The sequence below is a fragment of the Myotis yumanensis genome, unplaced genomic scaffold (genome assembly GCF_028538775.1).
Source record: "Myotis yumanensis isolate MYYU_CA2020_CCGP unplaced genomic scaffold, mMyoYum1.0.hap1 SCAF_11, whole genome shotgun sequence".
NCBI lineage: Eukaryota > Metazoa > Chordata > Mammalia > Chiroptera > Vespertilionidae > Myotis > Myotis yumanensis.
Genome location: NW_027223762.1, coordinates 70,601,978 through 70,617,709, shown reverse-complemented (window position 1 = coordinate 70,617,709; position 15,732 = coordinate 70,601,978). Strand labels below are relative to the sequence as shown.

At 37.4% G+C, this 15,732-nt stretch overlaps 1 protein-coding gene across 2 annotated transcripts in view; it reads right to left on the bottom strand.

Moving 5' to 3' along the window:
- The window catches only part of LOC139020158 (testis-specific gene 10 protein), a 137,412-nt gene that overhangs the window by 72,885 nt on the left and 48,795 nt on the right, over positions 1–15,732 (bottom strand). For both annotated transcript variants that reach the window (XM_070429877.1, XM_070429876.1), the window contains exons 9-14: positions 12,172–12,287; positions 9,476–9,630; positions 7,020–7,075; positions 5,775–5,943; positions 2,836–2,946; positions 663–848 (exon numbers count right to left, since the gene is read on the bottom strand). In XM_070429877.1, the coding sequence (XP_070285978.1) occupies positions 663–848; positions 2,836–2,946; positions 5,775–5,943; positions 7,020–7,075; positions 9,476–9,630; positions 12,172–12,287 (793 nt within the window). The remainder of the gene's footprint in view (positions 1–662; positions 849–2,835; positions 2,947–5,774; positions 5,944–7,019; positions 7,076–9,475; positions 9,631–12,171; positions 12,288–15,732) is intronic.

Genomic DNA, 15,732 nt, shown 5'->3' with positions numbered 1-15,732 from the left:
ATACTTGTTTTTTGCACTTCTTTCTTTGTATGTTTGTGATAGCTCCTAATTTTTTAAAAAAATGCTAAAGATTGTTCTATTGGTAGGGCAGGTAATAGATTAGAGGAGAACCAGAGTGAGTACAAGAATAGTTATCAGGCTACAACTCACAGCATCTGGTATAAAAGGCTAAATGACTGGCTGACTGGCTGACCGGCTGACAACCGGCCAGTAGCTATGACATGTGCTGATCACCAGGGGGCAGACACTCAATGCAGGACCTGCCGAGTGACAGCAACTTTGCAGAGTGCCCTCTTGCACTCCGGGACCCCTTGGGGGATGTCAGACAGCTGGTTTCGGCCTGATCCCTGCTGGCCAGGCTGAGGGAACCCATCTGTGAGGGACCCTGCTCACTTCGCATAAGTCCTTCAAGCCCTAGGTGCGGGTCAGCCAGGGAGGAACTGCAGGAGGTTGGCCCCATGGCGTGTCCGGCCCCTCTCACTCATTCCCGTCCCTCTGGCCACCTTCAAATTAATTTCCTTCCAATATGCACCAATCCGTGCACCAGGCCTCTAGTATTTAAATAATTTAAGTGTTTGCTTACATATTTAATTTATGGAAAGCCAAACTACAGTCTTCAACATGATGCAGGACTTACTACAAGCACACTTTCCCAAACTCACCTGCTCGACCTCTCTACTGAGGGCATCTACCTTTTCTTTTAATCTGTTACCCTCTGCCTCAGCAGTGATAAGTTCTAATTTGAGGGTATTGTTATCTGCCTCTGCTTGCCGTGCCTTATTTTCCCAGTTTTCAGCATCTTCATTGGCTTTTCGGAGTTGGTCCATCATTTGTTGGTTCTCAGATTCCTGAAAAGCAAATCTTAGGTAGCAGAATTATGGGTACAGCCTCCCCTAATTTCTTTCTCTCCTTCTGATTTTCTTACCCTTCTGATTTATTCTTCCCAACATCTCCAGAATAATCTTTCTAAAAAGTAATTCTTCAAATAACTTCTGTTTAAACAAAAGCTTCCTGAAAATGGCGTTCAAACAAGTCCTTCTTACTTCTCTGTTATCATTCACTTATACATGCCACTCTAGCTACAGGACCTACTATTTCCCCAAACACCTTTGCTGATGTTGTCCCCACTGCCTGGGGTGCCATTCTGTTTCCTTTCAGTTTTCATCTCTGGCACCTCTGCACCTAGCACACTGCATGCTGAATGGATGAGTGAATGAAGAATGTACCTGACTATTCTTACTAGGCTATCAGTCGTGCTTTGTGCTGTCTAGGGCCGTGGTCGGCAAACCACGGCTCGCGAGCCACATGCGGCTCTTTGGCCCCTTGAGTGTGGCTCTTCCACAAAATACCACGTGCGGGCGCGCACGTACAGTGCGATTGAAACTTCGTGGCCCATGCGCAGAAGTCAGTATTTTGTGGAAGAGCTGGTATTTTGTGGAAGAGCCACACTGAAGGGGCCAAAGAGCTGCATGTGGCTTGCGAGCCGCGGTTTGCCGAGCCACGGTTTGCCGACCACTGGTCTAGGGCAAGAGTTGCTTGAATCCATCCAATGGTGCTGTGAAATGAAACCCAGTGAAAGAACTCATACTCACATGCTAAAAGCTAAGAGAAACTTGATGTGTGATGTCTGAAAACACAACTCCAGAATCTAAAAGCCCCAATCCTTAATGGTGACATTTCAGGTAACCTGACAGGGTAGGGAGAAAAGGGGAACTGTCTTACACTAATTCAGCATTAACTATGTTCAATGTTGCTAAGATTTATTTATACTCTGCCCTATTCCAGAATAGACTTAAATGGATCATTGTGCTAGATCTGCTGACAGACTTGGGTGTTTTTCCCAATTACAGAGGGGACACTGAGGCTCAGAGAGGTTGAGTATCCTACCTAAGTCCATGCCATTAAGGAGAAGAGGAGTCAGACCTATCTGATTCCAGAGCTTCTGTCCATTCATGATATTACATGCTGGCATCTTAAAATCAAGAAGTGTGGGAAATGCCTGCTTTGTCAACGTAAGCTCACTGCTTTATTGCCTGTGAGCAAGGATTGCAATTTAGAAGTCCTTACACTATCTATCAACGTCCTAAACAATCTAATGAACACCACAAATAAATGCGCTACATATGTTTGTAGCTGATATGAAATAATATGTTAAATAAAATAAGGAAAACAGTTGTTTTGGGGAAGGGCGATTCCTATTAATGGTTTCAGTGGTATGTAGGTTACAAACACTACACCTATTATAATCTAACTATACTTTTTAATCAAACAAACTACACTATTTTAGATAGCATTTTACTAAATGAACATACCTAACATCATTCATCAAGGCCTCTGTTTATTCCAGGATTGTCACACATGCACTGAAATTTACTTTAACCATCCATGCACCTGGTTAAATGGTTACTGACAGAGCAGTGCTGAGGAGAGCCATCTGCCTTCTGATCCTAAGAAACAGATAGCCTCACAATAGCGTGATCAATTCTGATCTGCTACACAACGTGGAGCTTCTTTTGTCCAAGTTTGTACTTAGCAGCTCTACCATTTTCAAATATGAATGAAAGTTGAAGCTGGGCCCCTGTCCTTTACCCAGTTAGGAGGATTCTACATATCTAGAATGGCTGAGTAGCAAGCTAAAAGGGGGCATATTCTTGAGTTACCGTTCTGAACATTGGTGATGTTCTAAATATATAGTTAACCCAACAATGAGAACACTAAAATATGCTATGCATTAAAAGAAGACTTGATTCAGCTCTCCCCATGAATGTAACTGATCAGGAACTTTATTGAAAACTCAGTTATCATGAGAAAGGAGGGAAAAATGTATATACGTACTTCAGACTTTAATATATTCTTCAGCTTGTTAACCTCCAAATTAGTATCTTGGACCTTCTGTTTTATATCATTAAGTTCATTATGAGTATCTTTCAATTGTTTAGACAGGGCCTATGAGAAAAAGATAGCTAAATTTGACTAAAAAAATAAAAAATGAAAAATGCTATATTTCTACATCACCATAAATTTTAAAATAATTATTACAGTTAATATGCCTAATATATAAAGCTCATATAAAAACAGGGAGAAAATGTGAGTCCAAACTGTAAACAGGCAAAGAACCCAAACAGATAATTCATAAAAAGGAAGCACAAGTGGGTGATAATACTTGAAAAAGTTAAAAATTTACTAGTAATCAAAGAAATGCTAATTAAGACAATAAAATACTATTTGCCTATAAATTAGCAAGGATTTGAAGCTATTCTGTTATGGCAAAGAATGGGCATTTCCACGTATCATTGGAGTAAATGTAAATTTGCAATAAGCAAATCTGTGGTCTGCTATCTGGTGATGTATCAAATATGTTGTTTTTTGTTGAAGATGGGAGATGTATACGTATGTATTCATTATTTGAAAATGTCCACCTAATTTTAAAAAACTTCATAATCTGTGATTCAATTTGAAATTAAATCTAGCAAAATGTAATGAAAGGAATGTTCATTAAGGCATTATTTGTTATAGCAACAATATTTTATTCACATTAAGTGAATGATGCAGCAAATAATAGTATCTACATAATGATATAACTACATAGATATTATGCCTCCATAAGAAATGCTTGAAGTAACTTTTAATAACAGAGGAAAATGTCACCAATAGTTAGTGAAAAAAATCAGAATGAAATACTAAAAATACCTCATCTCAATTTGTTAAAAATTGTGGTACTCAGGGTGAAATTTTTTTAAGGCTTCTGTTTTCCACATCTTCTGTGATAAGGGTTCTTAATCTGTGGTCCACAGAGGAATCCATCTTTTACCCTTGGGCCCATGACCCAAACGAAGGAAAAAACTATCTTGAACATATGGAAATTGTTGTGATGCCCATTTTCTTCTGATTACAAAAAATGTTTATAAAATTTTAACAAAGCAGGTAAATGCTTATAATGTCCCTACAAAATATTTATTAAGTGATTATGCTGGACTCTCTGATAAGTGCTTTCTAGGCATATTCTCACTCTCTGTGTTTACAGATGATGAACTGAGATTCAGAGAAGTTAAGTGATATTATCAAACAGCCAGGCAGGGGGATTCAAGCTCATGCGAGTCCTAAACACTCCACTCTACTGCCAACTCATGTAGAAAAACCATGGTGTAAAGGGGGCATGTGGTTTTATTCTTACACATAAAAAGTTCATGTAAAATAATACATATTTTAAAAATACATTGAAAATCATTACAAAATATTTTTAAAAATACACTGAAAATCAGTACAAAATGAGTTTTTAATCTAGTTTTTCATAAATATAGGTCATATTTTCCTTTAGCCTATTTTCTCTAGCTTTAGAGTACACAAAATTATAAATTCACATATTAGTTTTCATTGTTATTCATTAACTTTTAAAAATAAAGTTTATTCTGGAATATTTTTAAATATATAGAAAAGTTGTGAAAATAGTAAAGAGAGCGCATATATACCCTATATTCAGTTTCCTCTTTTATTAACATAAGTATGGTACACTTATCACACACAATTAATAAACCAATATCAACAAATAATTAACTGAAGTACATATTTTATTCAGATTTCTTGCACTTCTTTATTTACTGCTTTTTTTTAGAGAGAGAGAGAAAAGGGAGAGGCGGGGGTGGGGAATATCAATTTGTTTTTTCACTTATTTATGCATTCATTGGTTGATTCTTGTATGTGCCCTACCAGAGAACAAACCTGCAACCTCGAATTATCTGGACGACACTCTAACCAACTGAACTACCCAGCCAGGGCTCAGACTTCTTTCATTTTTATGTGCCGTCCCTTTTTGTTCCAGGATTTCATTATTCATTAACTTTTGAAAACAGTATTTTAACATATCAGGCAATTTTTATAATTAACAAAATGTATCTTCATACCTATTTATATGAATTTAAAATGTTTAACAGTTAAAATACAGACTTTTATGATGCAAGTAAACATTGAGAGTGACAGTACATGGGGGATATCATTTGGACTGAAGAATTTTCAGGGGGGAGGAAATCTTCCAAATAGAATGTTTTTAATGGTCAAATTAAAATAATGATATTGGAAATGAGGAATGTGGATAAAGTATATTGGCATAGAGAGGAAGTAATTATAAAATAAATTTTCCTGAAAAGAATTAGTACTAAAGAGAACCAAAAAATGTGGCATAGTTCATACACTCATACTTAGAATAATAGTCCCTGAAGTAAATCTACCATTTTCTTAAAAGTTTCTGAAGTTTTTATCTTCATTAGTTGAGTACTTCTAAAGTTGAATATACATCTACTAGAGGCCCAATGCACGAAAATTCGTGCAAAAGTAGGCCTTCCTTCCCCTGGCTGCTGACATCAGCTTCCCTCAGGCACCCAGAACCCAGGCTGCCAGCAACAGCTTCCCTCCAGTACCTGGGACCCAGGCTGCTTTCCACCTCCCGCCACCGGCAGGCACCCGGGACCCAGGGTGGCTTCCCTCCGGCCCCGGCTTTGTCAGGAAGGACATCCGGAATGATGTCCGAAGACGTCTGGTCTAATTAGCATATTGCCCTTTTCTTATTATAGATTATATTCCCTGTTCCCTCTTCCTGTAATATTTAACATTTTATGTCTGAGAGTTTCATTTATAAATTATGTGGCATATTGTGTAACAGAGGTAAAAAATAGTTGCTTCAAGAGCCTAAACTTTCCTACAAAATGAAAGGAGAACACCGCCTCAGAGGAAACCCTAACCCTTTTTCCTTGGAGAAAAAGGGACTAGGACAAATATACCTGGTTCTCTTGTTTAGCTTTAGAAAACTGTTCTTGGAGATTGTCATTCTCATGAGCCAAGATATCTCTTTCCCTGGCGATTTGAGCCAGTTCATCATTTGTTTCATCCAACTGCCGGCGCATCCTGGAAATGTCTTGTTCACACATAATTAGCGCTTCAGTAGACTGTCTATTGCACAAATCAAACAGTACGTCAGAAGAGACATTTTACCAAAACAGAATAACAAATTCTCACATGACAGAAGATGGACAGTTAGCATAAAAACATCTGAAGAAGTTTTAAACACATTTAAATTTATACGAATAAATACTGTAAAATAGTGCATTCGAGTTTCTCTGCATTGTCAACATTTCATTATGGAAAAAAGATGCTGAATATACATAATAGTCAATGATTAGCTAAGTATTTCAAAACTTCTGCCGTTCAAATATGGCTTAGTCTCCTTTGCAGGTTCCTCTTCCTCTGCCCTCTTAAAACCTAAGGGTTCTGAGGGCTCAACTCTTAGTCTCCTGTTTCTTCTTACTCTCTGCCTTCCCTCAGACAAATACCATTCATATCCATGGCTCCCAACCCCATCTATACCCTGAAGACTCTGAAATCATTACCTCCAGCCTTGGCCTCCTCCTTATACTCCAGACTCTTATATTTAACTGCTTATGAGACATATATGCAAGGTCTCAAAGGCTCTTCCAATTCAGAGGAAAACCATCGCTTTCCATATTTTCTACACGTCCAGTACTCATCTCTCAAAACCTGGCATTTTCCTAGATTTTCTTCCTCATAAGCACCTCACCCCTGACCACACTCCCCAACCCCAATCTATCATCATTCTTCAACGTGGGTAATCTTTCTAACACAAAATTCTCCTCAAAATTCCTTAATGATTTCTTATTTCCCAAAGGATAAAGCCAAGACTCATTTGTCTATAACACAGGCCTCTGTGTTTAGCCTTTCCTCCCTTCACACCTCCTCTCTCACTTTGGGTTCCAACACTCACCTACTTGCATTCACGAGGCTCTTGAACATTACCTGTGGTCTTGTGGTTCTCTGCTGTTTTTCCTTCCCTTTCCTTGGCAGACACCATATCCTCTCTTACTTCCCTACACAGACGTAGGCCTCCTTCCAACATCAGAAAGTTCCCACCCTCTCTGTAACACTAAGCCCCCGTTTACTATCTTTGTACCTAACACAGTACTTTGCCCTAATAAATATGTACTCAAATTCTTGTTGGACGAGTGGTTTACCTTGATGCCTGTTCCATCTCAGCAATGATATTCTTCATGCCTGAAATGGTCTTTTCCTTGAAAAGTAATATAAGTATGACATAAAAAATTATCTTAAACTGTTATTTCTGTTAAAACTGAATGAACAAAAATCAATTTCCCCCACCCTTTTTCATTTACATTTGGGTTTAAACACTTATGCTCTATTCATCTTTCCTACACTTTAAAACTAAAGCCTAGTATATCAATGCCAATATTTGTACTAGACAAAAACAATTGATTATGCTCATTAGAGTGAAGACTACACTTGGGTGTATTGATATGAGATCAGTGTGTCAAATGCTCTGTTAGGCTTCTGCAGTCCCCCAGCAACACCAGAGCTCAGGAGCACTGTTACCTGGAGGCAAACCAGTGGTTTTCATTAGGGTGTTCTCCATGGGGAGTAGTCTGATTCACCTCTCTTCACGTTATGAAACCCAGGAAAGTGAATATTAAAAATAACTTTAGCTCTAGCTGATTTGGCTCAGTGGATAGAGCGTTGGCCTGCACACTGAAGGGTCCTGGGTTCCATTTCCGGCCAAGGGCACCTGCCCAGGTTGTGGGCTCGATCCCCAGTGGGGGAAGTGCAGGAGGCAGCCGATCAATTATTCTCTCTCATCATTGATGTTTCTATCTCTCTCTCCCTTCCCTTCTGAAATCAATAAAAATATTAAAAAAATAACTTTAATTACATGTATTGTTTATATTAGTCATCAATAGCATCTTCCAAAGCTGCTAAAATGGAGGTAATTATAAAAGTATATTTTTATTTAGGTGTCAGTTAAATAAGGAGGTAAATATTAGACCTAGAGCAAAAAATGAATAAAATAAACTATTGATATTCTCCCTTTTCAAGGGTGTGGTGAGGGAGATTAATGAGTCATTCAAGGCTGAAATAGGTGTGCTTATCTTCACGCCATCAATACTATTCCCACACTTCCTCCTTTGAAAGTTCTTGTTGATGGCGAACTAGTTAAAGATTCTATTCACAGATACTTTGGCTAACATTAGCCCTGTTCTTTCACTAAATAACTAGATTTCACTTTGCTCTTTGAAGTTTGAAATCTTAAGTAACAAAGGCAACAAGATGAAAACCTAAACCTATATTTCCAACCAGTTTTGTTCCTGTTCATCAGGACGGTTTAGTCGTGTGTGCATGTACATGTGCATGTGTCATCTCCCTTTATTCATGTATCCCTCTCCAGAATGTTTCCTTTAAAATAAGAATTTAATTGTAATGCTTTGTTTACATTCTTTCATTGATTCACTGTATCGATGATGATATTCTACACTCACCATTACATATTTAAATTTGTTGCTTACCTATCCTGTCTCATTTTTTGCCACCTATCCCTACCCCATACTTACCTCTTTGCAATCTATGCTCTGGACATTATAAACTATCAAGAAACCCTGTGACATTCTCTGATGAAAGCCACTGGGCTCTCGTAAGTTGCTCTACCTGTCTGGATCCCCTTTCTCTAAAAGGTATTCTGCCTGTCTGAACACCCTTCCTCTCACTGTAGCCTTTCTCTAAGTCTTTTCCTGGCTAATTCCTAGTCAATTTTCAGGGCAGTCCAGGCATTATCATCTTCTCGAAAGCTTTCTAGATCTTCTCCTCTCCTAATCCAACCCGCAGGTTAGATCAACTGCTTCTGCCAGACTCGAACTGCACATTGTGTATACACTCAGCACATTCTATCATAAAAGTACCTTTTTTATGTTTTTCCCAATTATGCTACAGGCTTAGGAAGGCATGTCCACTCCTCCTCAATTTCTAACATAATATACCTGGTACATGTCAATAAATGTTTGTTTTATGGGTGGATAGATGAACGAATTAGTTCCCTTAGAGAGGGGCAAGGTCTTATTCCAATGATGCTGCTTTGCTTATGACATCTGTGGAAAAAAATTTTGGAATTGCCTTCAGAATCACGTTATATGCAAGAAAAGGGTATGAATATTTCCCTGCCATTTTGGCAACAGCTTTTATGTTGTTGTTTGAACAGTAAAAAATGAGGGAGGGAGATTATCACCCAGCTTTACTTACCAACTCCATATGGTTTAGTCTCAATGGCTAAGCACGATGTAAAAACCTGCATCTAGTTCTGAACACATTTACAAAGGCAGTTTTAATGGAATAAACATATTGCCTCCCACAGTGGCTCCCTGGAGATATAAGTTTTGGTGTGCTTCTAAAAAGAAATCAATCTCACTGCTTTCTTTTTAATTTGAATATTTGATATTTGAATTAGTTCTTGTCAGCGCATGTTAACCACACATTGATGAGAGAAAGAACACATTTTTAAGACTATTCTAAAATATTTCGAAATCACATTTTAAAGTTTCAGCTCTCTAGAAAAATTTTGAGAGAACCTATTATTTTATTCAGATTCCAGTGCAAACACTTCTTTTAAACCACAGTTCTCAGAACATACTTTCATGGCCAAACTCTCTCCAAGGGATGCAATGTTCTCAGACTTTTTATCCAAGCATGCTTGCAGGCATTCCTTTTCTTTAACCAGATCGTTGAGGGTTGCACCAAGAATGCTGATTTCTTCTCGCTGGGCAATACTCTGCCTTGTAAAATTATCTAAATATGTAATCATAAAGGCATTTTTAATCAAGATAATTTTTTCCAGTTCAAGTGCATTGAAATACTTTTCAAAGTATTTTTTCCTATATTATATTCAATGCCTAAAAATAAGTATAGTATCCCAAATAAAAACATGGCTTTTGTTGTGATTAAAACCTAAGATAAATCTTGAAATTCTAAATGACTCACAAATGTAAAAGCACAATTAACACATTTGAATAAGAATATCAAAGGAAAGCTCTAAATTACAAGTTCTCAAAGTAGATTTACATGCCTGGTGGGGTGGGGGGCAGATTGTAGGTGGATGAAGTTGGGTGGAATACTGAAACCAACATTTCCCTCCAATTTCTCCCCTCTCTCTGAACTAGAATCATTGTTGTATATAAATTGGTAACAGATCTTAATAAAATATTCAATTAAGTCATGTTCAGAGTCAAACGTCTTCTACTCTGATCTCTCTAAATTTTTCCTAAAAATTCCTGGGGGGAAAAAATCATCCCAGGACGTCTGATTTAATTGTGGAAACACTGACAAGCCAATGTCAACAATTGGTTCTCAAACTGTGGTTTCTCAACCAGCACCATCAGCATCACCTGGGAACCCCAGTCCTACTGAATTAGAAATTCTGACTGGCCAGAGCAATTATGTCTTAACAAGCACCCTCCCATGTGACTCTAATGCACAACAGCTTGAGACCCACCTGAGCAAACTGGAAAAGACACAAGAGCCCTGGCCATCTGCTACTCCAGGAGCCGGCCCGGGTGGTCTGCACTAGCCCTCCTGGGGATTCTGAGCACACCCAAGTCTGAGAACCTCTGGTCTAGAGCTCTACTAGGGAAGCTCTGCTAGACTGGACCTCTAGGTTACTCCCTGCCAACGACCATCCAGGGCAGCATAAGAGAGGCACTATCCCATGCCAAGAGGATGATCTAAAGTACCTGAGAATACATCAATTCCCTTTTCCAGGCTACTATCTTTCAGGCAAACCACATGTTTTGGGTGTTCTGATAGATGAGTCCATTCCCATTGGCATAAAATAACGAAAGCTCTGACAAAGTTCTAGGAGTTCCTAGATTTTAAAAATATCCTCCACCTCACATTCCACTCAAGCTACCACCCCATTTTTCTGCTACACTTGGTAGCCAAATTTAACAGACTTATATTCTCTCCTGTCTCTACTCCCACCTACAGTCTGACCCCCACCCCACCAGGCATGTAAATCTACTTTGAGAACTTGTAATTTAGAGCTTTCCTTTGGTATTCTTATTCAAATGTGTTAATTGTGCTTTTACATTTGTGAGTCATTAAAATTTCAAGATTCATCTTAGATTTTAATCACAACAAAAGCCATGTTTTTATTTGGGATACTATTCTTATTTTTAGGCATTGAATGTAATATAGGAAAAATTACTTTGAAAAGTATTTCAATGCACTTGAACTGGAAAAAATTATCTTGATTAAAAATGCTTTATGATTGCATATTCAGATAATTTTACAGTTATTCCTCTGCCTATCCCATCTTCCACATCCAACACTCTATCCAAACTTCATCAGTGTTCCCAACACCTTCAAAGTACCAAATCCAATCAACATTTCTTCATCCCCATCTTAGTATCTGATAGTTGATACTACCCTCCTTTTTAAAACATTTTGCTTGCTTGCCCCCTCAAAAACTAAACAAAACAAAAAACACTCACTTATGGATTTTCTTCCTAATTCTTTGGCTTCTTAGTCCTGGATCCTTTTCTCCTCATTCTTGGTTTTAATATCATTTATTTGCTGATGTGTCCCAAATGTAAATCTTTAGCTTAGGTTTTACTTCGGAGATAAAAACTTATCTATTTAACTGCTTACCTTACATTTTTACTTGGACTTACAATATTCAAAATGAGTTCTTTAATATCCCCTTTAATATTTATCTTTTAATATTTCCAATCTCAATAAAAAGCACCTCCACTCACCTAATTGTTTATGCCTGATTTGAACTACATTACAGCTAATGTTAACAATATTCTGTTTTAAAATGGGCTCTGCTCTAATCCTAATCAAAATTTTACTTTACAGTTTTAAAAATGAGTAAATTATAACCATATTTTCATAGAGATCACTGGCAAGTAACATAAATAGGAGAATTTATAACAATAATTTTCTCTATAAATCCAAGAAATATCATAGATACAGCCAAATACATGAACAGTTTCTAACAAAAGTAATATATATATGAACTCTGTTTCATTACAGTAGCTTAATATCACATAAAAACTTTTGTAATTTTAAAAATGACCATAAGAAATTATGAAGTATTGCTGCTTTGTTTAGCTTTTTCTTCACTGAAAAATTTGAAGTCATGTCTAAGTATTTATGGTCCTAAATATAAATAAAAAGTTTACTATCAATGAAAAACATATTTTTTCATGATTTATTCATATATTTTTAATTTAGGGGCCTATCTCCAAGTTTATCTATATTATAACTGAGAGAAGAAAACTTTTTTCTACCAGACCTAATAAAAATGTAATATTAGGGGGAAAAACTCACCAATTTTTTCATCCAAGCACATAATTTTCTCCTGAGTAAGCTGAAGCTCATATTTTTTCTTAGCAAGGTGTCGCTGAGTATCAGAAAGGTCTTTTTCTGTATTTTCATATAAAACTCTGTAAACATTTTAATAATAAAAACTAATTCTGAAATTTTTATATTTTAATCAACCTCTTAGTGTATTTAAATCTAAAAATGTTTAAGAACACTAATAAACTTTTTCTTTTTAGTATCTTCCTAAAGCCACATTATAGGAAGTTTAAAGAATAAAGGGTAAAAAGGGACCCTCAATCCACCACTCCAACATAAGCTACGATTAGCATTTTGGTGTTCATTATTCAGTGTTTTTCCATATTTTTCATATCCAGTGTTATAATGTTTTAAAGTTACCATACTATAAATTCAAAAAATTTAATCTGATTTTTTCACTTACATGTAATCTTTAATAACTTTCAATCTATAACACAGTCCTCCAAATCATCATTTTCTGCCTAAAAAATATTATATGAGCAATAGCCATTTACTTTTAAGTAAATATAAACATTTACTTCAGTATTTTCCTACTATTAGGCATTTAGATTCATTTCAGTTTTTCACTATTATAAGTAAATCTATACTGAACAGCATTTCATTCATTCCGCATTTATTAAGTGGCTAATATATATCAGGAAGTAGATGTTGAGGAACCTATAGTGAACTTGGTGGACATCAGTCTTGCCTTCATTGAACTCAGTCAATAAAGAAGTAAACAGAATATATAATTTATGGCATTATGGAGACTGGATAATCTGAAAGTCTTCTAATATAAAGAAGCATCCTTTTAAATGTGTGGCTAAACTTGTAAGAATTTGTAAGGGAAGCCCCCTGGAGCCAATTAGAGCCATAAGACTATGAACTGATGTTATGCTAGATATGATTGGGGTTTGCCTGTCCCAGTGAGGAGGAATATAGGGGGCAACCTGCGAGGGAAGGGTAGCAATCTGAATCTGTGCCATTGACCAATGTCTAATGCACATTCTTCTTAGCCTATAATTAAGTCACTGCCCCTTCCTTAGGCGATAATCTGTTTTCCTAAATACTCTCAGTTTACAAGGTCTACAACCAAGAATTTAACAACTTAGCCATAGGGGAGGTGACTAGCACCACCTAGGCCAGGCCTTTAGCCTTAATCTTACTTCCCCATTCTAACTTAGGTAGGGCTGCAAAAGCCGGGAAGTAAGGAAACAAAGAATTTAGAAATATATATAAGGAATAATCTCATTGTATAAGTTGTTTAGGTTTTGGATCTTCGAATCCCCTGAGCCAGCAGTGCTGCTTTAAATAAAGGGGGTTTTCCTGAATCTCCAAGCACTCATTGTGTATTTCCCAGTTGCCTGGTAAATTCTGCAACATGAGTAGTCTAGGGTCTTGTGTTTTAACTCAGAAACAAAAGATGAGACCATAGAGATGCCTGCAACACAAGAATTAGAACTAAGGCCCTCCCACTGAGAACTATAAGTGATAAGGTCAGACTAGACAAAATCAGCTTGTCAACCAACCACTGCTATGCTTAGGGTAATAATAACAACTAAAAGTGTTCCTTGGGAATTCTTAATCTCCAGATAAAACATCAAAATAAAATCTGGTTCTGGGATGGTCATATATATAATCTAGAGCACTTGACAGAAATAAACACAAAACTTCACTTTACCCTTAATCCAGGCTAAGAACTAAACCTCAGATAAATGCGTGTTGAAAGTCAGCTGACAATTCAAATTTTAAAAACACTTGAAGTATTAGCCCAAACTTAGTGAGAGTCAAACTAAATTAGATCCCCCAGGATTTCAGATTGTAGTGTTTTCAAATAGAAAGTTAAGAATACTTGTGTTGCCCTGGTCCATGTTGTCCCATGGACTGAACGGCTATGGGTTCAATTTCTGGTCCAAGCACATAATTATTTTATGTGCTTACATAGGTTGAGGGTTTGATCCCAGTTAAGGCGCGTACAGGATGGTAAGCAATCGACGTTTCTCTCTGACATCAATGTTTCTCTCTCACATTAATGTCTCTCTCTCCCCACTTCTCTCTCTCAAGCTCCCTCTCCCTCCCCCTCTCTAAAAATCAATGAATATGTCCTCAAGTAAGGATAAAAAAAATAGTTATGTTTAAATACTGAGACATAAAATAAGTAATAGAATATATCATAAAAAGGAAAAAGAACCAAAAGATTTTAAAGAGAACTTCAAAAATTAAACTAAAGTAACTGAAACAATAAAAAAAACACATAAACAGACAAGTTTAAGAACACAACAGACACAATGGGAGAGACAATTAGTAAGTGGAAAAAAAACAGATCAGTGGAAATTATCTATGATAGAGCATAGGAAATAAATAAAAGAGAGGGGTTCAATGCCATTAAAAAACAGAATGAGAAGGTTCAATATTCACCCAATCAAAATACCAGAAAGAAAGAATAAACAATAGTCCAGTGGTTCTCAACCTGTGGGTCGCGACCCCTTTGGCGGTCGAATGGCCCTTTCACAGGGATTGCCTAAGACCATCCTGCATATCAGATATTTACATTACGATTCATAATATAGCAACATTACAGTTATGAAGTAGCAATGAAAATAATTTTATGGTTGGGTCACAACATGAGGAACTGTATTTAAAGGACCAGAAGGTTGAGAACCACTGCAAGAGTCAAAGAAATAACAGCTAACATAATATACAAAATCGTAGACTAAAGAAACATCAGTGAAAAACTTGAACACTAATATTAAGGGAATTGGGAGAACCAAGATGGTGGTGTAGATAAATACCATTACTCTCTGCCTTTCACAACCACATCAAAATTACAACTAAAATACAGAATGAGCATCATTCAGAACCACCTGAAATCTGGCTGAATGTTAGTCCAACTAGAGAAGTAAAGAAGAAAGCACACTGAGACTGATAGGAGAGGCGGATGAGTGAGCAGGCTGGTCTGACACTGATGTGTGGTGTTTGTTTCTTTTCATTGGGAGGGATATCACAGCTGCAGAGGCCTCCCATAAGGAGCAAGGGGTATGAGTCCCACTCCAGACCCCCCAGCTTAGGGTTCCAGAGCAAGGAAGAGAAGTGCCCATAACTTCAGGCTTTAAAAACTAGTGGAGATTGTGGCTCAGTGACATGGAAGCTGCTGGAGACTCAGGTAGTCCCTCTTAAAGCAGTGGTTCTCAACCTTGGCTGCACATTAGAATCACCTGGGAATCTTTTTAAAATCCTGATTTCTGGGCCTCATCCTCCAGAAATACTGTTTCTTTGTTATGGGGTGAGGCCACAACATTAGTAACAAAGAAACAGAATTTCCGGAGGATGAGGCCCAGAAATCAGGATTTTAAAAAGATTCCCAGGTGATTCTAATGTGCAGCCAAGGTTGAGAACCACTGTCTTGAAGGGTCGGTGTACAAACTTACTCAGACTCCCTCCCTTACTCTGAGGTCCAGCACTAGGGCAGCAGCTTGGGGCGGGGGTGGGGGTGGGGTCGGGGTCCAGGGACATATGGGAAGGAACTGGATTGTCTGGCATTGGAACAAGAAC